Here is a 26,931-nt window from a genome sequence, read left to right as displayed (position 1 = left end):
CTATTTCTTTATTTGTTTATTTACTTATTTTCTATTTTTGTCTATTTTTATCGATTTATCTAATTCCTCTATTACTTCTGGGCATGGCTAAATTTTTAATCATATATCTAGTAAACAATTCTAAATTTGTTATTATTTCGGCTATTGTGGACGCCTGATGATTTTTTTTTTCAAATCATAATGCGGTATTTTGCTGATTTTATAAATTTTAGAAAAAAGTAGATTATGGTCTATTCATTAAACAAAGTATCCTACTGATGGGGAAAACATTTTTTTCAACTTAAATCAAAAACGGATTTAAAGTTCTTACTGAATTTAAATATTTCACCAACCTACACACTTTATCAATGGCGTCAAATTGCTTTATTTTTTTAATCTAGGCATAAAAAATGAGCCAATAAAAAGAAGAGAAAAAAAAGAGACAAGAAGGAAAAAAAAGTACATACAGAAATGAATATCTGAATAACTCTGTCCCTCAAGAAAATAATAAATAAACAAAAATGCAAAATTGAAAATGCAGTATATTTGTGTCCAAAAATTATACGTATATATATTATATAAATTACATATCTTGAAAGAGGTTTTCATCTCACACCTGTTACTAAAAGGAAAGAGAGTTTGGTTGTTTTGTTGGGTTTTTTTTTCTTTTTGCATGACAAACAATGAAATCATGGATAGATTAATAATACACAAGGAACACATTACTCTGTGGTTACAAGTAAGAACGGGTAATTTCATAATATATATTTATATCATTATAGTTAGATCTTCAGAAAAATACAAAAGCTTAGGAATCAGAAAATACATGAATTCGGAATAAACCTGAAAACAAAATTGGGGAAGTGTCATATACAAAGCAATAAAGATAATACATCATTTTTATGAAACAATAAACTGTGCACGCCTTGTGTCTTATAATTTGACTGAAAAGACACACTTATACATGATACGCGTAAAAAAACAAAACAGATTAATTAATATTTACAGCCCTGCCACAGAATTGCAAAAACAACCAAAAACGCAATACCTAATAATTTTGAATGTATATCAAAAATTCAAGAAAATAACTAGTATTAACGAGTCTGGGAAAGAAAAAAAAACCTTGTATTTTTTAAAAATGGGCTGAAACCTCTACCTTCAATTTTTGCCAAGAGGAGGATCATTCAACGCGATGGATATTTGAAGACCCGAGTTTTTTCTGGCCAAATTTGTAATAAAAAAAAAACAAGTTTTTTTTTCCAGAGTACGGTAGTTAACATGTTAATAATGCATGAATTTGAACAACTAAATTTTGGCTGTATAAATTTTTGTGTAGAGGTCAATTGACCCTTTAAATGGAATGAAAATCACAGGAGGAAAAAAAAAGGGCAGAGTCACTTACTGATTTTGGATGCAGTGGGGGAACACAATGTATATCTGTTTTGTACATATCATTCAGGGAATCTTATAATGGTTGGTAATTTTGATAGAAATTTTTTTATAGTGTGGAACATTAATCAAGAGTCGAGTTCATAGATTCAAATTTTGTATTTATATTTGAAAAATTAATTTTGATAAAAAAAATAGAAGCTGACAATGCCCTTTCTTCCCCTGTGCTCTTTGAGAGGGGGTGGGGGGGGGGGGTCTTGGAGGGTAAAAATGAAATTTAGATAAAAATCGCTTTCAGGAACAAATCAAAAAGTGTCGATACGGAATTTTTAAATTCAATAAGGCAGGTCTATAAATAAAAAGAACAATTTTATGAAGGGTGTATTATCTTGACAATGAAAGTTGTTTCTGATTCATTGAAGATAAAAAGAGAAGTTGAGAGAGATAGAGAGAGAGAGAGGGAGAGAGAGGGAGGGGGAGAGAGAGAGAGAGAGAGAGAGAGAGAGAGAGAGAGAGAGAGAGAGAGAGAGAGAGAGAGAGAGAGAGAGAGAGGAGAGAAGAGAAGGGGAGGAAAGAGAAAGAGAGGGAAAAGAGAAAGAGAGAGAGAAAGAGAGAGAGAGAGAGAGAGAGAGAGAGAGAGAGAGAGAGAGAGAGAGAGAGAGAGAGAGAGAGAATAAAATAAACGAAGCAAAATATGGAAATAAAAAACCTGTGCGCTTTTGTACAACTTTTCCAACGATGAGATATTTTCTGCTTGTTTGTTCTTCTCCCTTTAATCAATAGTTCTATTTATTCATACCCAATTATAATTCATCATTATTATTATGTCAACTCGTCAATCATCTAGCTAAATTCGACAGCTACTACTGAAATTTCCAAACCCTTTTAGGTCCACTTTTATTTCGTGATAGATGGGATCATTTAAATTCTTTATTCCAAGGGGTAGGAGTTCCACTATACAATCAGTGGTAACATGGTGGGTGGGGTGGAAATGGATGCAAATAGTTGTTTGTTTGTTTTTTTTTGTTTTGTTTTTTTGTCTGTATTATTCGATAAAACTCTACCACTATTGGCTAAGACCTCTGCAAAAAAAGGAAAAAGGACTTCTCATCTTTGTACAAAGTTACAATAAAAGAAATACGCACAGCGGATCAACTCTCTTAGATTTACATGAATTGGTGATCAAACAACAAAACTGTTGGATTTCCATTCATAATAAACCCAAGAAATGCGAGACAGATGCCAGAAAAGGGAAAGTTTGTTTGTACTTACTGCCTTTGATGGTTTTTATTATTCTATGTTCGATGGGAGATTGTCCTTCGGCATTAATGGCTCTTAAATTCAGCTCATAATACGAGTCCCTTTTCAGGTTCTTCAGCTCATAACTTCTTGCTCCGTTATCTGTGGTGGGAGAAAACAAATTTTCTTATAAATGTTTGTTTTTTGTTTTTAAGGGTTTTACGGCGCTTGCAACACATTAAGGTCATATCAGCGCCAGTAAAAAGGAAGAAAATGGGATAGTAAAAAGTTCTAGAATTACAATAAAGCATCCAAGAAAAGGGAAGACAAAGGGGAAATAAGAAACAGGTGTAGATTCCAAAAGCACTCTATCAAAGTACTTAGTTTGAAATCACTCACTGTTTTCCTCTCAGCCAGGGCATCTGGCCAGGACCAGGACAAAACCAAGTAATCTCATTCCAAGACAAAGACAGAAAGCATGTTGGAAAACAGATATATGGGGATAGAAGACACAGTATGTACCTCCCTGCCCACTATGGGAGGTCAGGAACCCCACCCAGTTTCTTATAAATAATAACAAACAAAAACACAATCTATTTGACAGTGTTGTCAGGAAAGAGTATGTTTAGACATTCAATTAAATACAATGCATATTTACATTGATGAAGATAAGTGTTATTTTATAACATCTGATAAATTCGATAACAAATTTTTTTAAAAAACATTCATCAGAAATACTAATGCATAACAAAAGAAAAACAAACAAAAATTGCCGTAAATTTCATTCAATAATTTTTTTGTTGTTTTTCTTTTTTTTTTCATTTCTTTTCTTTTCTTCTGAACTCAATAATGACAAAATATATGACTCATCTGGTATGATGTTGGGGCAAATCGAAATGAAATGAAATGAAAATGAGGAATACTGTGAAAAAGATCCTTAGTTAAAAATATCAAAATTCGGACGCATTTACATACTTTATATAGAAAGAAAAAAAGTACAACTTTAAGTTATCAAAGAAATATATTAGGGAGCAGGCACTGGTGTAAGGTTAAGATCTGACAAAACAAAGAGAAATACTGGGGGAAAAAATCCCCCAAAAATCAGCCTGCCTCAACTGGGGATTATTGAGCTTTAATTGAGCTTTAATATAGCACAATATCCACTAAACGTGCTTGAAGCGCTTTACAAGGGGTCCCTGGTCAACAGCAACATTTAACATTTAGGACGGGACATGACGCCTGGTAGGCGATATTACAATTTTTTTCGGACAGAGACAACACTGTTAACGGCCAGGTACTCATTTTTTACCTGAGTATGGTGAGAGAATGTGAGTAAAGAGCCTTCTCGAAGGACTTAACTATGCGCCAAGCAAGGCTCAAACCCAGGACCTTCCGATCCAAAAGCGAGTGTCATACCACTAGACCACATAGGATCAATCCTTAGACCTTCTGATTACCGAATTTGCCTATCTGATACTGTTTTTAAGGGTTTTATAGCGCTTGCAACACATTAAGGTCATATCAGCGACCGTAAAAAGGAAGAAAATGGGATAGTAAAAAGTTCGAGAATTACAATTAAAGCACCCAAGAAAAGGTAAGACTAAGGGGAATGAGTTCAAAATGGGAGACAGATGTAGATTCCAAGAGCACACTATCAAAGTACTTAGTTTGAGAGCAGCTAAAAGTCTAATCCAGACAAAAGCACAGGTCCCAACTAAGGGAGATACACTCAAATGTTTACAAATTATATATAATATTTTCACAAAACAACAAAGTGCATAACAGAGAGATGATTTACAAGGAAAAAAATATCATCTCCCAAAACTCTAACTATACATTTGACTGTTTACCTCCCAGCTAGGGTATCCGGCCAAGGCCTGGACAAAACCAAGTAATCTCATTCCAAGACAAAGACAGAAAGCATGTTGGAAAACAGATATATGGGGATAGAAGACACAGTAAGTGCCTCCCTGCCCACTATGGGAGGTGAGGAATGATATTCTTTTTCTCTTGCTTTTTTTTTTTCATCTGACACTTCTTTATACCCAACATTTCTCATTATTATCAACAAACACGCATGGTGTGAAAGACGAGAAGATGAACTTTTCATCGATACCATTTTTATCCCTGTAAACTAAATCTAAAAAATAAACAGCTAAAAGTCGGATTCTATGAAATGGTAGATTTTCTGCTCCGTTAAACAGGAAATGCTGGTCTGGAATACCTAATGTTATGAAGATGACGGGGGGTCAGATTGGTAGGATGTGCTGACGACTGTGCTCCCTAATGGAACAAAGGGCCTCTAAATGAAAAAAATGCAATGCTTTGCTGGTAATCCATACCTAATATTTCATGAACTTTGAACTCTGTGTCCACATCTTTCAGCGTTTGCCACTTATCAGGACTCAGGGCGCCATTCTTGACTTCAACCTGACAGGACAAAGGCAAATGGGATAGTTATAAAGGAGTTTCATATCATACAATCCACAACTTGGACAGGTAAAGTAAACCAAAACAAACAAATAAAACACCTCTCTAAATCTCTTCTCTCTCTCTCTCTCTCTCTCTCTCTCTCTCTCTCTCTCTCTCTCTCTTTCTCTCTCTCTCCCTCACACACACACACACACACACACACACAAACACACAATGGTTGCTTCATTATATTGAGAAAGAGGAAAAGGAGGGAAGGGGGGGGTGGTAGGGGAGAGGGAGAAAAACAGGATATGAGAATTACAAATCATGGACAACAAAAACATCACCATCAGGAGCAGTAGCAACAATAACAACACCCACAACAACAAAAGAAGTAGGAGGAGAAGGCAGACTATATTACTGACCTGTTTGTATTCAATAATAAATTTAGTGATGGGGGATCCGCCATTGTTGGGTTCAACCCACTTGACGGTGTAGGACGTGGCACTGTTTGATGTAAGGCTGGAGGTCATGGACATCTGTGAAGGGGCCGACACCTTGGCTGTCTTGAAGGTGGATAAGGATTCCTGGCTGGGCCCCACCTGGTTGACGGCCATAACCTCAATCTCGTACTCAGTGTCAGGCTTCAGCCCCTTGATGGTGGCAGTGGTAACATCTCCAGCGATATCTGTCGTGATAAAAAAAAAAAAAACCCAAGTTGTACAAAACAATGCTGCTACACTTCTTCTTCTTCAAGTACCAAGTCTGTGCCAGACAACGGTGATCATGATACACCATTCATCTCTCTGATCAGATAACCTCAGAAAACTAATATTACTCTTCTCTTTCTTTGTCACCCAGCTGTTCAAACTATTCAAATATGTTTATCTTGGTCTACCTTTACTCTTTTTACCTTCTATCTTTCCTGTGAGAGTAAGATGTTCAATACATTTATGCTGCTACACTAAATTTGAAAAAAGACAAACAGTCATCTACTTCTGATTTCATTAAAGAGTTGCACTCGTTACTCGTAGAAAACTACATCATCTTTAAAATATGTTACAAGTAAACTCACGCCAAGACAAAGACAGAAAGTTTGTTTTGTTTTTTGTTTTTAAGGGTTTTACGGCGCTTGCAACATATTTAGGTTATATCAGCGCCAGTAAAAAGGAAGAAAATGGGACAGTAAAAAGTTCTAGAATTACAATTAAAGCACCCAAGAAAAAGTAAGACATAGGGGAACTGGGAACAAATAGGGATCAGATGTAGATTCCAAGAGTATACCACCAATGCACCTAATTTGAGATCACCTATAAGTCTCATCCAGACACAAGCGCAAAATCCAACAAAGAGGAATACACTCAAATGCCTACATTATACATTAAAATAACAATAATACATTACAGAGATATGATTTACAAGGAAAAAAATATCATCTCCCAAAACAATAACTATGCATTTGACTGTTTCCCTCCCATCTAGGACTCCGGCCAGGGCCAGGACAAAACCAAGTAATCTCATGCCAAGACAAAGACAGAAAGCAAGTTGGAAAACAGATATAAGGGGATAGAAGACACAGTATGTACCCCCCTGCCCAAAGACAGAAAGCATGTTGGAAAACAGATATATGGGGATAAAAGACACAGTAAGTGCCTCCCTGCCCACTATGGGAGGTAAGGAATGATATTCTTTTTCTCTGCTTTTTTTTTTTTTTCATCTGGCACTTCTTTATACCCAATATTTCACATTTTTATCAACAAACACGCATGGTGTGAAAGACGAGAAGATGAACTTTTCATCGATACCATTTTTATCCATGTAAACTAAATCTAAAAAATAAACAACTGAAAGTCGGATTCTATGAAATTGTAGATTTCCTGCTCCATTAAACAGAAAATGCTGATCTGGATTACCTAACATTATGAAGATGAAGGGGGGTCAGATTGGCAGGATATGCTGATGACAACACAGCATCTATAATAGAATATGTTCCTTTGTCTATGAAACACTTAATAGTCATGCCCCTGGATATTTATATGGCCTTGTCCAATCCTATTTTCAGAATAGAAATCTAAGATCTAATAATGATAGAACAATCCAAACCTAAAACAACCCGCAACATTTGTGAACAATAGTTTGAATTTTCGGCATCCCATTTTAGAACACTCTCCCCAAGAATATTAGAAATGCTGAATCGTTATCAGCTTTTAAATCTAAAATGAAAACTCATGATTTCTATTTTAATAAATGAATTTTTATAAATCATGTTAGGGGTCAAAGTGGCCGAGTGGTTAAGGCATTGCAATGTGACTCGGAAAGTCTCGGGTTTGAGTCCCGCTTCAGAAACGTTTTTTTTTTTTCTTGGGCAAGATTCAGGCCTGCATCTGCCCCCTGAAAAAAATTGCCTGAAAATCTGCAAGACGTCATTTGGGGGGGGGGGGGGGGGGGGGGCAGGGCTGAGCCCTGAAGCCAAAGCTTTTTCAATATAACATGAATAAAGATCCCAATTTCCAGGAATATTTTCTTAGAATATTACAAATTCAATAGGCTGTGAAACAAAATGAAAAAGTATATTTAGGACAAAAAGAGCCTTAAAACATTATAATTAAACCCCTTAAACAAACATAATATTTTATTATTTTTTTTCCAGCGGAGCGAGATTGCCGGAAATGCCGGCATTGTCCGCAAATTTACAGGCCCAAAGATTATTAACCCCCAATGTCCCAACTTCACAACATGTGTGATTCTTATTGACATCAGACATATTTCTTCATGGAATGCCTAGGCAATGATATTTTATGATGTTGTGGCGGAATGCATAATAAGATATATATCATATTAGTAAAATGTAATGTCTATTGCTATGTAAGTTATTGAAATTGCTATGTTTTTATTTTTCATTGCATTTCTTTATTTACATAAGGACTGTAAAGCACCTAGAGCCTGTTCCAATTAGAGTACGGCGCTATACAATGTCATTGATTATTATATAAGTGTTAAGATTATAGCATATCATGTCTCCCATGGTGGTAGAGGTAACATCCTTTATAATTTCATCATCAGCAGCAGCAGCCGCAGCAGCAGTAGCAGTGGTAGTAGTAGTAGTAGTAGTAGTAGTAGTAGTAGTAGTAGTAGTAGTTAGTAGTGTAGTAGTTAGTAGTATGTAGTAGTAGTAGTAGTAGTAGTAGTAGTAGTAGTAGTAGTAGTTAGTAGTAGAGTAGTAGTTAGTAGTAGTAGTAGTAGTAGTTAGTAGTAGTAGTAGTAGTATAGTGTAGTAGTAGTAGTAGTAGTAGTGTAGTAGTAGTGTAGTAGTAGTAGTAGTAGTAGTAGTAGTATAGTAGTAGTAGTAGTAAGTAGTTAGTAGTAGTAGTAGTAGTAGTAGTAGTAGTTAGTAGTAGTAGTAGTAGTTAGTAGTAGTAGTAGTAGTTAGTAGTTAGTAGTAGTGTAGTAGTAGTAGTAGTAAGTAGTAGTAGTAGTAGTAGTAGTAGTAGTAGTAGTAGTAGTGTAGTAGTAGTGTGTAGTGTAGTAGTAGTAGTAGTAGTAGTAGTAGTAGTAGTAGTTAGTAGTAGTAGTAGTAGTAGTAGTAGTAGTAGTAGTAGTAGTTATGTAGTAGTAGTAGTAGTGTAGTAGTAGTAGTAGTAGTAGTAGTAGTAGTAGTAGTAGTAGTAGTAGTAGTAGTAGTAGTAGTAGTAGTAGTTGTAGTAGTAGTAGTAGTAGTAGTATGTAGTAGTAGTAGTAGTATAGTAGTAGTAGTAGTAGAGTAGTAGTAGTAGTAGTAGTAGTAGTAGTAGTAGTAGTATGTAGTAGTAGTTAGTGTAGTAGTAGTAGTAGTAGTAGTAGTAGTAGTAGTAGTAGTAGTAGTAGTAGTAGTAGTAGTAGTAGTAGTAGTAGTAGTAGTAGTAGTAGTAGTAGTAGTAGTAGTAGTAGTAGTAGTAGGTGTAGTAGTAGTAGTAGTAGTAGTAGTAGTATTTAGTAGTAGTAGTAGTAGTAGTAGTAGTAGTAGTAGTAGTAGTAGTAGTATGTAGTAGTAGTAGTAGTAGTAGTAGTAGTATAGTAGTAGTAGTAGTAGTGTGTGTAGTAGGTAGTAGTAGTAGTAGTAGTAGTAGTAGTAGTAGTATAGTAGTAGTAGTAGTATGTAGTAGTAGTAGTATAGTAGTAGTAGTAGTTTTGTAGTAGTAGTAGTGAGTAGTAGTTAGTAGTATGTAGTAGTTAGTAGTAGTAGTAGTAGTAGTAGTTGTAGTAGTGTAGTATAAGTAGTATGTAGTAGTAGTAGTAGTAGTAGTAGTAGTAGTAGTAGTAGTAGTAGTAGTAGTAGTAGTAGTAGTAGTAGTAGTAGTAGTAGTAGTAGTAGTAGTAGTAGTTTAGTAGTAATAGTAGCAGTAGTAAAGGTTTTAATAGAAAAGAAGTATGCTTCTATCTAACTTGTACATAATATAAATGTTACTACTGGAAGCGAGAAAAAAAGAATTAACAATAGTAAAATGGAACAGAAGCTTCGATTTAACTGATATAAGGTTTCTCCTTTGTCAATTAAAGACAATCTCGTGCATCATGTTTTTTTGACAAAGATTTGTTTGTTTGTTTGTTTTTAAGGGTTTTAAGGCACTTGCAACACATTTTAGGTCATATCAGCGCCAGTAAAAAGGATGAGAATTGGATAGTAAAAACATTCTGGATGTACAATTAAAAGGACTAGAGAAAAAGTAAGACAAAGGGGTATACTACAAATAGGAAACAGGTGTAGATTCCAAGAGCACACTATCAGTGTACTTAGTTTGAGATTACCTAAACGTTTCACCCAAACACCATCACAAGATCCCACTAAGAGGAATACACTCAAATGTTAACAAATCATATGTTAATCATAAAAAAATAACAGTTCATAACAAGGAAAAAAAATATCATCTCTCAAAACTATAACTATACATTGTTTGTTTTGTTGTTTTTAAGGGTTTTACGGCGCTTGCAACACATTTAGGTCATATCAGCGCCAGTAAAAATGAAGAAAATGAGATAGTAGAACTACAATTAAAGCAGCCAAGAAAAAGTAAGACAAAGGGGAACTGGGAACAAATAGGGATCAGCTGTAGATTCCAAGAGCATACCACCCATGTACTTAGTCTGAGATCACCTATAAGTCTCATCCGGACACAAGCACAAAATCCAACAAAGAGGAATACACTCAAATGCTTACATTATACATAATACAAAAATAGCAAATATAATAATACATATCGGAGAGATGATTTACAAGGAAAAAAATATCATCTCCCAAAGCAATAACTATGCTGTTTTCCTCCCAGCCAGGACTCCGGCCAGGGCCAGAACAAAACCAAGTAATCTCATTCCAAGACAAAGACAGAAAGCATGTTGGAAAACAGACATAAGAGGATAGAAGACACAGTATGTACCTCCCTGCCCACTATGGGAGGTCAGGAACCCCACCCAGTAACTATACATTCAACTGTTTTCCTCCCAGCCAAAGGACTCAGGCTAGGGTCAAGGCAAAACTTAGTAATCTCATTCCAAGACAAAGACATAAATCAATTGGAAAACAGATACAAGGGGATAGAAGACACAGCAAGTACATCCAGCCCACTATAGGCAGTCGGATACCTCACCCAGTTTAACAAAGGGGAAAACTTGAAATTCTTTTTTTTTTAAGTGTCTCACTCACTCATTTTGTTTTGTTTATAAAGGGGAAACCCGAAACATCGAGACCAACTGTCTTTGAAAATTAAATTGAATCTTCTGTTCGATTTCAATGTTGCTATTTACTACTTTACCTATGGAACCCTCCTCTTGTGTGCTCTTATCACCTTTGACGAAGTAGACCCACTTGTAAGATTGGATTTCTTTGCCTCCGTTTTCAGTGGGTTTCGTGATGCTGATGGTGACCATGGTAGACAGTGGGGTAGCCGGTTGGAATTGAGGCTGTGCTGGGGGCACTGGTACAGATTGATGAAATGATAGGGTGGATGTTAGAAATGTTACGTAAAACAATAATTGTAACCAAACATTTCAATACAGCAAAAGACAGTGGGGTTGCGGGGAGGAATTGAGGCTGTGTTGGGGGCACTGGTACAGATTGATGAAATAATGGGGTGGATGTTAGAAATGTTACGTAAAACAATAATTGTAACCAACCATTTCAATACAGCAAAAGACAGTGGGGAAGCCAGTTGGAATTGAGGCTATGCTGGGGGCACTGGTACAGATTGATGAAATAATGGGGTGGATGTTAGAAATGTTACGTAAAACAATAATTGTAACCAAACATTTCAATACAGCAAAAGACAGTGGGGTTGCGGGGAGGAATTGAGGCTGTGCTGGGGGCACTGGTACAGATTGATGAAATAATGGGGTGGATGTTAGAAATGTTACGGAAAACAATAATTGTAACCAACCATTTCAATACAGCAGACTTGCCAACCAATCTCAACCATTTAGAGTATTTAAAAAATAGAGCATTTATATAGTGCAATATCCACTAAACGTGCTCAAAGCGCTTTACAAAGGGTCCCTGGGCAACAGCAACACTTATGTAGGACGGGATATGACGCCTGTTTGGCAATATTACAATTTTTTGGACAGAAACGCTGTTAATGGCCAAGTACTCATTTTACACCTGAATATGGTGAGAGAAAGTGAGTAAAGAGCCTTTTCCAAGGGCTCAACTATGCACCGGTCGAGGCTCGAACCCAGAACCTTCCGATCCGAAAGAAAGTGTCATACCACTAGACCACATAGTCGCACCATTTAAAAAAGATTTATCATATTTTCCCCAATATATAGATGAGGTCTGGTTTTCTCATATTTCTCCCCAAAAATTAATATTTAGGACATCAGCAACTGTCCAGACTCCACACCTGAAATTCACTGAATTTATGGAGACTTATCAACCATGTAATTCCTTTGGCAATTATTTGCCTGTCTGGCTACATAGGCTCACATCAAACTGGAGACTTTATTAGGGCTACAATTCATGAGGCAAAAATTTACTGAACTTTTACTACGAGCACTATCTGAGCGTAGAATTCCAGTAAAAAAAAACAATTATTCCTTAGTTGTTTTTGTTTTTTCCATTCTGCAGGATTGGAAAATATACAGAGGTTTTATAACATACTGACCACAAATAAATATACTGAAAATTGACAACAACGCTATATTTAACTTAATCATACTCCAATTTTTAAAAACTTTAATTGCTTTTTATCCACTTTGATATAAATCTTGACTCTTTGCAATTGGCATATTCTGATCAACATTCCCATATCATCAGATCTTGGACTTCAAAGCGTATCAAAATATGTGACCCATCGTCTCAAAACGGGATTATGTCGGAACGAACCATTTGCTTAAAAGCCTAATTAAATATTAAACTGGTCAAAAATATAAAGTGTTGGCATTAGCACCCTAAAATATGGTATCCACTCTCCTCACTAAGACATACAAACTCAACACAAGTCTGATATTTCTGGCTATAGATTCAATTTTCAACATCTTAACCATTCCGACGTAATACCGTTTTGAGGCGAAGGGTCACATATGAGAAATCAAACTGGTTGGCAAGTCTGTAAAACAGTATTTTATGTCATTAAATAAAAAAATAAAAAATTGAGCTTTTAAATCGCGCAATATCCACTTAACGTACTCAACAAAGCGCTTTACAAGGGGTCCCTGACCAACAGCAAAACGTAACGTGAAGAACGAGACATGACGCCTCTTAGGTGATTTTTAAAATTTTCTGACAGAGACAACGCTGTTAATGGTTAGGTTAGGTACTCATTTTACAGCTGAGTAGGGTGAGAGAATGTAAATAAAGAGCCTTCTCCAAGGACTCAACTATGCGCCGAGCGATGCTTGAACTCAGGACCTTCCGATCCAAAAGCGAGTGTCATACCACAAGACCACATAGTCATAGTGAGCTCTATACTTAAAACTTGAATCTTATATACTCCTCAGGCCAGGCCCCAAAAGGGAATTAACCACCCCTAGGCTGGTGGGTTTTTTCATTGGTCCACAGCCTTGCTCTCTCTTCTATCCACCTAAAAAAACTCATTCCCTTAACCCTCTCCTTACCAACTATAGGAAATTCGTCACAATCGTTACGATACAACCAACATTTTTCTTATTCAAATTTCCTTTGTACATGATAAAATTTTAAGAAAATGAACAGTGTGTTGTAGAGCATGTTTTGCTCAAGAAATTATGTATCGCAAGAACTTTACTGCTATTATGTCTGAGTGATAAAATCTATTTTTGTGTTAGTTGGGTGTGAAGTTTTGGGGAAAATCCTGAAAATGGCTGGTAAGGAGAGGGATAACTCACTCAACCCTAACACCGACTATATTCGTAGTTTACCTGGGTAACTTCTACCCCATGCCTATTTATTACATTTTTCTGAGACAAAATTATAGGGGTACTATCAAAGCTAATGTCTTTAGTTTTTGCATGTTAATGATAGTTGAATAAAACCATCTTAGTACATGTTCATTTTAATACATTTTTTTCAAATTTTGAAAAGTAGCAAAAGTCTCTAGGGTTGAGTGAGTTAAGGTATTTATATTAACTCAAGATTTTATAAGTTGAGCATATCAAAGTGAGAAATTTTAAAAATAGAAATGGAGCTAATGGAGCTAACTCCAATTATGTCTTCAACCTTTCCCGTTGTCTTCAATGTTTGTGTTTTGTGGTGCTGCAAGGGTTCACAGTGAAAAGGCCTACCCTTGTGAAGAATTTAGGCATTAAATTGTCTTAACTGGCGGGTAACCTCAGTATTGTAATGGTAACACATCTGACTGGTAATCAGGAGATCTGAGGTTCCATCCCCAGTCTAGACGGGTTGATTTTTTGAGGATTCTTTCTTTTTTTTTTTTTCAAAATTCTTGTACACATTTTCAGATCTTTGCTTAAAGCTTTAATGCCTTAATAAATTCTTCACAAGGGTAGGCCATGATTTACGTCTCTGGTTCCATACTTACATGCTTGTTTGAGTTCAACAATTTTTGATTTTTTATCACGGATATTTTCGGCCTCACACTTGTATTTACTGTAAACGGTCTCGTCGTCATTGACAAAAACCTGTGAAGGGGAACAGAATATGTTTTTTACAAAGTGATCGAACAGTCGACATATAAAATATGCATGTGTGTAAGATGTGTTTACTTAGGCACTTAATCAGACCAATCACAGTCAATGACAAATATAATTAGTGTGTTATTTATGAGAAAAATACGAATTTCAATACAAAAACTTGTATTGGCCCAGAAACATGATTTCTCCGTTTTTTAACGATCACTCTAAAATTACTTACAAGGTTAGACGCAGAGTAATTTGGAATAAAATAACAATATTTTAATCATTTTTCCTGTAAAATCATAGTTTAAAATCTGAATATGAAGAAAACATTTGAAGTTGGCCAAGTTTGGTCCCAACAAATCTTATTGCCTTATCCAATCCATCCCAACCCAATCCAATCCATTCCCATCGCATCCCATCCGTCCGTCCGTCCATCCATCCATCCATCCATCCATCCATCCATCCATCCATCCATCCATCCATCCATTCATCTTCTTTTTTTTTTAATGTATTTATAATGCGTCTATTTTATTATTTTCTCCATATTTTGAGTTCATTCCTATTCATTTGACTTACAAGTAGACTGGCGGTGCTACGTTTGTTCTCCTCATCGATGATCAAGCTGAGAATGCTGAAAGGATCGCTGTTAGGAACATCCTCCCACGTCTCAGTGTCCCCTCCTTCCAGGATAAGCCTCTTCCAGGTGAAGGTGGGGATGGGGTTGCCGCTGGCTTGGCAGGACACGTTAGCCTTGTGACCATTCCATCCATAGAACACCTCTTGGGTGAAAGGAACATCAAAATGAGGGGCATCTGTACCGGGAAGATGAAACATGAAACAAAGCTTTTATATAGCACAATCTCTACTAAATCTGCACAAAGTGCTTTACAGGGGAATCAAAGGTTAATGTCATCACTATATATGAAAGACAAGAAACCAATAACATGTTACCATATTACTTATTTTCAAGCTAAAACGACTTTACTACTGCACATTAGATAATTAATAACAATGTGTATTTGAATGTAAACTTCAATTTAATATATGAAAACAGATGAAATGGATGTCTCTGGTTTCACCTTTATCAACAAAACAGGATGAATGAAACACTACCGACGAATGAGATAATGTGGTTAGTGGCGTTGTTAAGATGATTATTCGGTGTCCATTTGGCATTGTTAAGACGATTCATCTTAACAATGCCACTACCACATTACATCATTCGTCTGTAGTCTTTCATTCATCCTGTTTTGTTGATAAAGGGGAAACTCGAAACGTCCATTTCATCTGTTTCTGTATATTAAATTAAAGCTTCCATTCAATTTCACATTGCTATTTATTTCTTCGAGCCTCCAGAAGCAACATTTACATTTCTGCATATTAGTCATTTTACATCCCTGGCGCAGTGAGAAAATGTGATAAATTACAATGTGAAATTGAATGTAAGCTTCAATTTATTAATAAATGAACGAAAACAGATAATGTGGACGTTTCGGGTTACCCCTTTACCAACAAAACAGGATGAATGAAACACTAGACGAATAAGATAATATGTGACAACCGTGTTGTTAAGTTGAGAAAATGTGAGTACAGAGCCTTTTCAAAACATTAAAATTTGATCCGCCAACCAATACACCCTGGAGAAAATAAAACCCACACTTTTTAAAGATTTTGGACAGGAAACTCATCCTTCAAATATCGATCGAAGAATATGACCCTTGTATTGTCAAAAAATTTCAAAGCTGGGACCCATCCTGAATTTAATGGCTATTATATAAAACTTATAAAATAAGTCATGAAGAATCTTAGGAGAAATTTACCTCGATTCATCCTAGTTTCTAACCAATAAAAAGACAGTAAGAATGGCTGACTATCGTTTGAATAGGAAGCCAGTCAATATCACAAATTACAAAGTACTTTCAACCTGATTAAATGGACCCTGCTTCCGTGTCTCTGCTCAATGGACAGGGGGTGGTCAGAAAAAAAATTCTACTGAACCCAGAGTAGATACAAATCCCTTTGCTCATGACTCTCTTCCTCGACTAAAGGAATGATCGGGATTCACGGATGAAAACTCATAATGCCAATAAATTGGGATTAACTCAATAATCAGGATTAAACCTTAAAAATAAGAATTTGGCTTTAAAAATCAGAATCTTTATTTTTCTCAAAGCCAAAAGTACATACACTAAAAAAATATATCATATATTTTCACAAAAATGTTTATTTTTTTCTCTTTTACAAAAAATAGATAACCCTTTGAACTGCAATTTTAAAGATAGGAATTTTAGTTCATATAATTATGCTTGAAATAATAATAATAATAACAATAATAATAATAATAATAATAATAATAATAATAATAATAATAATAATAATAATAATAATAATAATAATAATAATAATAATAATAATAACAATAATAATAATAATAATAATAATAATAATGCACGCCAGCTTTGAAGCAAAAAGTTCATAGAAACTCACATGTGACACCCATTTTGAAAGTCTTGGTATCTGAGCCAACCACATTGGTAGCAGAGCAGACATAGGAGCCTGCATCATCAGCCTTAACCCCGTCAAATTTCAACTCAGCGGTGACGACCTTGATATCAGCATCGGTTGGACTGTTATTAATCACCGTTATCTTAGGGTGGGCCTAGGAAAAAATAAAAAAAAATAAAGAAAATGGATAGATAATTTTTTATTTTTTTTAAAAATAAAAACCTGTATTAGTTTATTCAATTTGAAAAAAAAAAAAAAATGAAAATGAAGATTTAAAAAAATAAATAAATAAATAAAATTGAGCTTTTATATAGCGCAATATCCACTAAACGTGCTCAAAGCGCTTTACAAGGGGTCCCTGGCCAACAGCAACACATAACATGTAGGACGAGACATGACGCCTGTCAGGCGATATTACAAATATTTGGGACAGAGACAACGCTGTTAATGGCCAGGTACTCATTTTACACCTGAGTAGGGTGAGAGAATGTGAGTAAAGAGCCTTTTCCATGGACTCAACTATGCGCCGAGCGAGGCTCGAACCCAGGACCTTCCGATCCGAAAGCGAGTGTCATACCACTACACCACATAGCCGCAAAATAAGAGAAAAAGATTTCTCTTTTGTCACACACCAAAGTAGATTATTCTTTTGACACTTCTGACACTTCATGCTTAAGACGAATTTGAAATGATAGTTGAGAATGTTATTTTCAGAAGGAAAAAAAATAAAAAATTAATTAAAAAGACACTTTAAAAAAAACTAGAGCATTTCAATGGCCCAATATCAACTTAACATGCTCAAAGCGATTGACAAGGGGTCCTTAGCCAACAGCAACACCTAATATATAGAACGAGATATGACGCCAGTTAGGCGATACAATTATTAATTTTTATAGCAGCAACACCTAACATGTAGAACGAGATGCGACGCCAGTTGGGTGACACTGCAATTATTATTTTTTTAATCCAACAGAGACAACACTGTTAATGACCAGGTACTCATTTAACACCTGAGTACAGTGAGAGAATGTGAGTAACGAGCCTTTTCCAAGGACTCGATTATGCTGCACTCAGAGCAGGACCCGACAAACCCTGGGCCTTCCTGGCATGAAGGTGAGTGTCATCATACCACTAGTCCGCATAGCCGCACAACAACAATCATCTCATATTCTTCTTCAAGATGATATATCCAATAGGATTCAATAGTCGTAACGTCACTTCCTTCCTAATGACGCATGGTAACTTAGTAACACTGGCTCTAAACTATCGGAACAATGGCGGACGACCGATTGAAATATTTCTCCGACGAGCATAAAAGTGTATCCAGAGGAGAAAAACATTATAAATATGATCTTGTTTTGACTTTTATACATTCTGATCAAAGAATAAAAAGTAATGATTTTCTTTGTTTAGAACCAAGATGGCCGCCATTGCCGGGTGACGTGACATCAGACTACTGAATCCAATTCTCTTATTTATAAACTAGAGCATGTATATAGCGCAATATCCACTAAACGTGCTCAAAGCGCTTTACAAGGGGTCCCTGGCCAACAGCAACACTTTACACGCAGGACTGGACATGACGCCTGTTAGGCGATATTACAATTTTTTTCGGACAGAGACAACTCTGTTAACGGCCAGGGATTCATTTTATTTTACACCTGAGTTACAGTGAGAGAAAATGAATAAATAGCCTTTTCCAAGGACTCAACTATGAGTTGAACGAGCCGAGCGAGGCTCGAACCCAGAACTTTCCAGTCACATAGCCCCACATAAATGAATCATCCTCTCAAATATGTATCACGTCGGGTGAGCCCGAAACTGAAAAGTGAAATTAAACTGAAAACGATCTGCCAGTGCTAGTCTGAAAAAAAAAAAGAACAAAAAAGAACCACATTTAGACATTAAAATTTTTTGGGTCAAAATGATGACTCCTTCAAAAATCGATCAATTAAACTGATCGTCATCTTGTCAAAACGGCTCAAACCTGGGACTTAATCGTCATCTCGTCAAAAAGGGTTGTCAAAAAGGGTCAAACCTGGGACTTAATCCACATCTTGTCAAAAAGGCTCAAACCTGAGGTTTAATCCACATCTTGTCAAAAAAGCTCAAACCTGGGACTCAATCCTCATCTTGTCAAAAAGTCTCAAACCTGGGATTTAATCCTCGTCAAAAAGGCTCAAACCTGGGACTTAATCCACATCTTGTCAAAAAAGCTCAAACCGGGGACTCAATCCTCATCATGTCAAAAAGTCTCAAACCTGGGACTTAATCCTCATCTTGTCCAAAAAAAAAAAAAATCTCAAACATGGAACTTCCATTGAAGCCCCAGCCCACTTGGAAGTGTTGACATTTAAGGACAAGTTTTTGTGACAAGACGAGCATCATTGATATTTGATGGATAATTGAAGTATGAGTTTTCAGACCTAAATGTGTGGGGGTTTTTTGTTTTGTTTTGTTTGTTTTGATTTTTTTTTCAAAGTACAAAATACCAAGCGAATACAGACATTCGGCCATGAATAGTGGATAAAATACAAACCTGCGTCGTGGTGTAAACGGTCTCCATTCCCTCTTTCTTCCAGGTCACCTCTGGTGCTGGATCTCCCTCTGCCACACACTGAATGACCTCTTCTGCCTTTTCTGGTGCTTCGGGCAAATCTGCGATGGGTTTGATCACTGGGGGAACTGGCAAAGACACAAGTTAATATTTAATACGAGCTGGAAACATGGGTCAACTTGGATGCTGGGCTATTTTCTAAAAATAAGAACCATTAGTATTATTTTGTATCTCCCATATTTTTTATATGAGGATAGTTTAAAAAAAAAAAGATAAAAATAAATATTGATTAATGAATTAATTGTAAAGCACTTTTAGTTTAGTAAATATTGCGGTATATAAAAATTCAAATTTTTTAATTAATCAATTAATTAATTAAATATATATAAATTCATTTTTATTTTTTTAAACTATTTTAATCAAGTAAATTGCTTTAGTTAACTATTGGCTATGGAATGGGTTTGAAACCAAAACGTTCAGTACTGACTATTTCATTCTTGTTTAAAACTGCTTTTTTTTGTGTATTCAATACTTTTTTCATGAAAATAGAAAACTCAATATGTAATTACTTAAATATATGGCATGCATGCATAAGCTTATGACTTACTCTGTGTAATCTACACGTTTTAATCTCACTAACCCCAATTTCAAAATGTGTATATTGCACAATCTTAATGACTTGAGCTCAGTTTCTACTGGCGATGGAGGCATCAAATAATGTGCAAATTACTCATATTATTATTATTAGATTTTTAAAAAATATTATTATTATCATTATTATTATTATTATTATTATTATTATTATTATCATTATTATTATTATTATTATTATTATTATTATTATTATTATTATTATAATTATTATCATCATCATCATCATCATCATCATCATCATCATCATCATCATCATCATCATCATCATCATCATCATCATCATCATCATATCATCATCATCATCATCATCATCATCATCATCATCATCATCATCATCATCATCATCATCATCATCATCATCATCATCATCATCATCATCATCATCATTCATTATTATTATTATTATTATTATTATTATTATTATTATTATTATTATTATTATTATTAATATTATTATTATTATCATTATTATTATTTTTATTATTATTATTATTACTATTATCATCATCATCATTATTATTATCATTGTTTGCCTTACTTTATTGTTGATTTTACTTACTTGATTTGTTGATGAAAATATTATATTCTTGTACGAGTTATATTGGCAATTGCCTAAAAATAAACTTTTGAAACTTGAAACTTGAACATATAGGTTTGTGGATTGATCAAATGTCTTAACTCTTAAAATAAAATATAATTGTTGTAACTGATTTAATCTCCTCAGTAACAATTTCATGCAGATATTAAGCTGCCAGAAGTTGTAGGCTGTAAGAGGATACCAAAAAAATGAATAAAAATAGCTTTAAGAATCAAAATAATAAAAGAAAAAAAAATGTTCTGGGGTCGAAACACCTCATAAGCTAACAACAGAAACAGCGAGAAAAGGTGATTTCACATATCCTATTAATATTTCTCCTTGTCTTGGCTAAGGATGGGTTTTGAGGTCGAAATCTACCCTACTTGACATTTTGTTATTTTTCTAAGCTATTACATTCATTTATGTTTCACGCCATTATAATACATTTTTGGGGGACGGGAGGTGTATTTTTAAAGTAATAATAATAATAATAATAATAATACACATTTATACAGAGCTCATTCTCGTGTAAAACACAAGCTCTGGGCACTTTACAATATAAATTATCAATTTTGAGTGGAAAAAATAAATAAATAAATAACAATAACAATTCATAGCCAAATCAAGGATTCAAAGGGTCAATAAAAACAAATACAGTAAAGATGTGTCTTGAGATTCTTTTAAAAGTATAACTTACTTTTGACATCAAGACTGTTCCCCTTTTCATCACTTCCTCCAACGTTAGATGCAACGCAAGTGTACATTGCCTCATCTTCAGCCTTGAGCTCTGGAATGGTCAAGATTCCGCTAGTCGCATCAATCTGATCTTCGGGGATACTGTTGCCATCCTGATGGAAAAATGAGATATCGTAGGCATGAATAGTGGAGCTATTTAGCACATTTACCACAGTTGTTTAGCACTTTTTCTACAATTGCTTTGCACTTTTAACGCCCTTTTCCCACAGTTGTTTAGCACTTTTTCTACAGATGTTTTGCATTTTTACCACCTTTTACCACAGTTGTTTTGCACTTACCAGCTTTTACCACAGTTGTTTTGCATTTTTACCAGCTTTTACCACAGTTGTTTTGCACTTACCAGCTTTTACCACAGTTGTTTTGCACTTACCAGCTTTTACCACAGTTGTTTTGCACTTACCAGCTTTTACCACAGTTGTTTTGCACTTACCAGCTTTTACCACAGTTGTTTTGCACTGTTTCTACAGTTGTTTGTTTGCTTAGCACGTTGACCACAGTTGTTTAACAATTTTTCTACAGTTGTTTAGCCCTTTTACCACAGAGTTTTACCTAAGTTGTCAAGCACTTTTAACCAAGTTTTTAAGCTCTCTTACTTCTTATTAAACACTTAAACCAGTGTTGTTTAGCACTTGTACTCAGAGGTTTGTTTTTTGTTTTTGTTTTTTTTTTTAAATGTATATAAACATTTTTATATCAAAGTTTGAGTGAATACCATTATTATATAAGGAGTAAAAGACGCTTTTAGATCATATCTGCATTCGTGGCACAATTCGAGAATTTCAAAGCAAATAAAAGGGTATGACGAAGGTCAGATTCAAAGAGTATCCTTGCTTGTTGGTTGTGTAGGCCATAAAGGTTTACGACGACATTATTGTCTAGTGTTTACAATGTACTGTATCTCCACATTGTTCCTCCTTGTTGGGCACCTTGATTGGGGTGCTAAGGCTCTACATATATATATATAAGAGATTTATTATCATCATCATCATCATCATTATTTGAGCACCCCCTCTCAACTTTATAGTTTGGTTATTTATTGAGTTACTTCCTTTTTGAGATTGTTTATAAACACGATGCCTTCTTCTATTCATAATATCATTGCATTTCTTTATCCTGTATTCATCGAAAAAAAAAAAAAAAAAAAAGCGAGAAAGTCGCTTTTTTAAACCTCAAAGTGAAATCATCATTTATTGGATCAGTTTGTTATTTTTCGTTCCTGATTTATCTTAGACTGATATGAATCCCTTTTAAATAATCAATAACCAATAATTTACGCAATCAAATATAACACCTTATATTAATGGTTTTTTTCTGAAATCAAACTCATACTGACATAAGTCAAGTTCGAGGTAAGTTGATCAATTTTGATTAGGGGCATGTTGAGCACCTGATCAACTAACCCCACGAAGATTATAGTTGTGCTTTTAGTTAATATTTGTCATTTGTCGCAACACTTAATTCAATAGAGATTAATGGACAGATGTGTCATGATGAGATGCCTCGATTTTTAAGCAATAAATTATTAGGTATCACGCCATGGGATATCTATCAATCAGTCATTCCTTTTTCATTTTCAGAAATGCAAAATTTTGGGAGAAAAACAATTCAACAAGAGACGTCCTCACGCATTTTGCAAAGGATTTCAATGTTAATCGTATGACACTGGGTTGGTTCATCAAAAAAATAACAAAATTGTGTAGAAAATTGTGCGGCTGTGTGGTCTTGTGGTATGACACTCGCTTTCGCATCAGAAGGTCCTAGGTTCGAGCCTCACTCAGCGCATAGTTGAGTCCTTGGAAAAGGCTCTTTACTCACAGTCTCTCACCGTACTCAGGTGTAAAATGAGTACCTGGCCGTTAACAGCGTTGTCTTTGTTCGAAAAATTGTAATATCGCCACACAGGCGTCATGTCCCGTCCTACAAGTTAAATGTTGCTGTTGACCAGTGACCCCTTGTAAAGCGCTTTGAGCACACTTTAGTGGATATTGCGCTATATAAAAGCTCAATTTTTAAAAAAAATTTTGATGTTTCAGGGTACAAAGCTCTTGCGCAAGCGAAATCGGGATTCAAAAAGAAATAGAGAAAAGATCTCTGTGAGCGTATTATTGTCCACCTAGCACAAAGTTTTCATGGACTATCCCAGAAAATCTATAGAGCTTTATTTAGTACACGAGTTCATTCAGGGCAGGAAATAATCCAATTCATGGGTTGAGAACTGCATGGCAGGGGAAGCTTGGTGGTTGGCATTTTCTGGCAGACACTCCCTTACAATTCGATCCCTTGAACCAACATCAATCGCTCGTGAAAGTGTTTTATACTAAGCCCATCATCATCATCATCATCATCATCATCATTGCCTTTTTCACCCTGGGTCAGGGGATAGGCCACAGACAAACAGTTTCCATCCTTGTCTATCCTGAGCTAACTTTTTAATCTCATTCCAGGTCTTACCACTTCTCTGTATATCAGCTTCTTTAATTCTTCTCCATGTTCCTCGTGGCCTTCCCCTTGATCTTCTGCCCTGGGGTTCCAGTCCAATACTTTCTTTGTTATAGTGGAGTCGTTCTTTCTAAGCGTGTGTCCAATCCACCTCCGTCTTCTTCCTATTTCCTCTCCCACTGGTTTCTGCTGTGTTCTTTTCCATACTTCTTCATTTTTTATTCTATCCATCCATTTAATTCTGAGTAGCTTACGCATGCACCTGTTTACGAAAATCTGTACCTTCCTTAAACATGCCCATGGTAAATAAATTCTTTGACAATCTTACAAAAGCCCACTCAGTTTTCTACACATCAGATATTTAACTGTGAGGAGATTCACAACTGCACAGAAACCAAAAACCTGAAACTAAGCAAGTTGGACCTATCATGAGTCAGGAGAGGGGCAATTTTTGGGGTAGCGTCTTTTTGTGGCACACATCTCTAGTTCATATAATAGGGAGAAGGGGGGGAGTAGGGGTGGTAGTGAGCTCGAAATTTTAAGAACGTACCTTCAGGAAATTGTAAACAGGATCTGGCCTTCCATTGGCGGTGCAGTGAATCTTCACCTCATCTCCAACTTTAGGGTTGTTGGGTTCAATCGTTGGGGGCATGTCAATCTTTGGTGGATCTGGAAAATGGTGGAAGTGGAGGCAAGATATAGGGTGGGAGAAAAGTAGGGGGGGGGGGGGGGGGGGGGGGAAGTGAAGGGAATGAAGACAGAATCATTAAATTATTCTTCCAGTTTTTATACAAAGAATATAACAATAAAGATGATGATGATGATTGATAAGGTCAAGTCTCAAAATCAACTCCTTTTGTTCAGATAACAGGGAAATTTTATATGGCCAAGTGAATATATTATAGCGCAATATCCACTAAACGTGCTCAAAGCGCTTTAGAAGTGGTCCCTAGCCAACAGTGACACTAAAATTGTGGGAAGAGACATGACAATACCTATTAGGCGGTGGCCCAGGTACTCATTTCACATCCGAGTGCAGTGAGAATGTGTGTAAAGAACCTTTTCCAAGTATTCAACTATGCACTGCTCGGACTCAAACCCTGGACCTTCCGATCCAAACCGAGTGCCATGCAACTATACCACATAAACGCTAAATTAATTTTACAAATAAAAGGTTTAAACATTAGGAATCCAATACGAGGCATCAGGATGGAAGTCCAATGCCTCGTCCACCTGGCTATCTCAATAAAAAAAAAAAATAAGAGAAACTGACAAGGGAATTCAATATGAGACCTCAGAGTGGAAGTGCAATGCCTCGTCCACTTGGCCATCTCAAATAAATAAAGAGATATCGGTAGGAATCCAATACGGGACAATAGAGTGGAAGTATATTGTCTTGGCTATTTCACAGTGCTCCCCCCACCCCTTTCCCGAAAATAAAGAAATGGAATATTCTTCCACCTACCAGCCACAACAAAGTTGACCTTCAATTTGCCGCTCTTTCCAGTTTGTGTTACAATGATGTCACAAACATAAACTCTTTCATCGGAGAACTGGAGGTTTTTGATGACCAGACCATCTTGCTCTAAGACATACTTTTCACCTGGAAGGGAAGAAAATAACATTTTACCAAAAAGCAAATACCAAAAAAAAAAAAAAAAAAAAAAAAAAGAATTAGACTACATAAAGAAGAAATAATAAAATGAAAGAAGAAAAAAAAGGAAAAAAAAAATCAAAAAAAAAAAAGATCAAAGAGGAAGAAAAGAAAGTAAGAAAGAAAGGCGGGTAAGTTGGTAAGGAGGTAGATAAGAGAATAGGTAGACAACGTATGGATGGATGGATGAATGAATGAATGCATGGATGGATGGATGGATGGATGGATGGATGGATGGATGGATGGATGGATGGATGGATGCAAGGCTTGATGGATGAATGGATGGATGGATGGATGGATGGATGGATGGATGGATGGATGCAAGGCTTGATGGATGAATGGATGGATGGATGCATGGATGGATGGATGGATGGATGGAAGGCTTGATGGATGGAGGGATGGATGGATGCATGGATGGATGGATGGATGCATTGATGGATGGATGGATGGATGGATGCATGGATGGATGGATGGATGGATGGAAGGCTTGATGGATGGAGGGATGGATGGATGCATGGATGGATGGATGGATGGATGGAAGGCTTGATGGATGGAGGGATGGATGGATGCAGACTTACCAACCAACCTCAACCATTTAACAAGATTCATCATATATCCCTCAATATCTAGGCTTATTTTCTCATATTTTCCCCCTAAACATCCTATTTTCAATATCAGCAACTGTCCAAATTTAATATTCACTGAATTTAGAGAGAAAACTCAGTCATTCCTTTGGCAATTATCTATCTGGCTACTCAGATTCACATCAAACTGGAGACAATTTTATCATATTTAAACTCTTCCACTTTTATTCCACATTTTGTTACAAATCCTGACCTGTAGCACTTAGCATTTTTTGGACATTTCCCTATTATCATATTTTTGGGCCTGAAAACATAATAAAATATGAGAAATCATACTGATTGCCAAGACTGTGGATGGATGGATGGATGAGTGGACGGATAGACATAAGAAACATTATGAATCAAGAGGAATCATATCATATCATGGTGGCCGATGCCCAAGAGATCAAGTGTTGTCGTTGCGCGCTGATGGTGACATTAGAAAAAAAGAGGAAAATTTGAACCACTGCCTTTAACTTTAAGCCCTTTTTTTTTTTTTTCCTGCACTAAGCCAAATTTTGTAGCAGTTGAGATGGTTAACTATCATTGATACGATAGCCAACTTCTAGAAAGTGAGACACTGTACCTGTTTGTTCCACCACACATCGAGTCTCTCATTGCTGGAAATGAAATTGTATGAAAGAAGTAAATTCCTCCCCTGATTGCAGAGGAAGAAGAAGAAGAGGAGGAGGAGGAGAGGGAGGAGGAGGAGAGGGAGGAGGAGGAGGAAGAGAAGAAGAAGAAGAAAAAGAAGAAGAGGAAGAGAAAGTAGAAAAAGAAGAAGATATCCCATCTTGTAGGATAAGGTCGATGATGATGATGATGATGATGATGATGATGATGATGATGATGATGATGATGATGATGATGATGATGATGATGATGATGATGATGATGATGATGATGACGTGATATTGTCGATAACAATGGTGGTGATCAGATGATTTCACTCATCCACCACCTCCCATCCGGTTCCCTGGAGAAAAAAGAAAGGAACTATAAAAAATACTGACTGTTCTGAATGTTATCTTTTTCGCCTTCAAACTTCCAGGTAATAGCAGGTGTC

At 35.9% G+C, this 26,931-nt stretch overlaps 1 protein-coding gene across 4 annotated transcripts in view; it reads right to left on the bottom strand.

Annotated features, from left to right (window-relative positions):
• The window catches only part of LOC144960107 (neural cell adhesion molecule 1-like), a 192,799-nt gene that overhangs the window by 45,677 nt on the left and 120,191 nt on the right, over positions 1 to 26,931 (bottom strand). For all 4 annotated transcript variants that reach the window (XM_078893070.1, XM_078893067.1, XM_078893066.1 and 1 more), the window contains exons 4-15: positions 26,879 to 26,931; positions 25,054 to 25,191; positions 24,139 to 24,257; positions 21,091 to 21,241; positions 19,145 to 19,290; positions 16,588 to 16,759; positions 14,677 to 14,912; positions 14,004 to 14,103; positions 10,806 to 10,967; positions 5,445 to 5,707; positions 4,950 to 5,037; positions 2,641 to 2,769 (exon numbers count right to left, since the gene is read on the bottom strand). The exon at positions 26,879 to 26,931 is cut by the window's right edge and continues 85 nt beyond it. In XM_078893070.1, the coding sequence (XP_078749196.1) occupies positions 2,641 to 2,769; positions 4,950 to 5,037; positions 5,445 to 5,707; positions 10,806 to 10,967; positions 14,004 to 14,103; positions 14,677 to 14,912; positions 16,588 to 16,759; positions 19,145 to 19,290; positions 21,091 to 21,241; positions 24,139 to 24,257; positions 25,054 to 25,191; positions 26,879 to 26,931 (1,757 nt within the window). The remainder of the gene's footprint in view (positions 1 to 2,640; positions 2,770 to 4,949; positions 5,038 to 5,444; positions 5,708 to 10,805; positions 10,968 to 14,003; positions 14,104 to 14,676; positions 14,913 to 16,587; positions 16,760 to 19,144; positions 19,291 to 21,090; positions 21,242 to 24,138; positions 24,258 to 25,053; positions 25,192 to 26,878) is intronic.

This window comes from Berghia stephanieae, chromosome 14 (assembly GCF_034508935.2).
Source record: "Berghia stephanieae isolate SIO BIC M18660-M18661 chromosome 14, UCSD_Bste_1.3, whole genome shotgun sequence".
Classification (NCBI taxonomy): Eukaryota; Metazoa; Mollusca; class Gastropoda; order Nudibranchia; family Aeolidiidae; genus Berghia; species Berghia stephanieae.
This window is presented reverse-complemented; position numbering and strand designations above follow the sequence as displayed.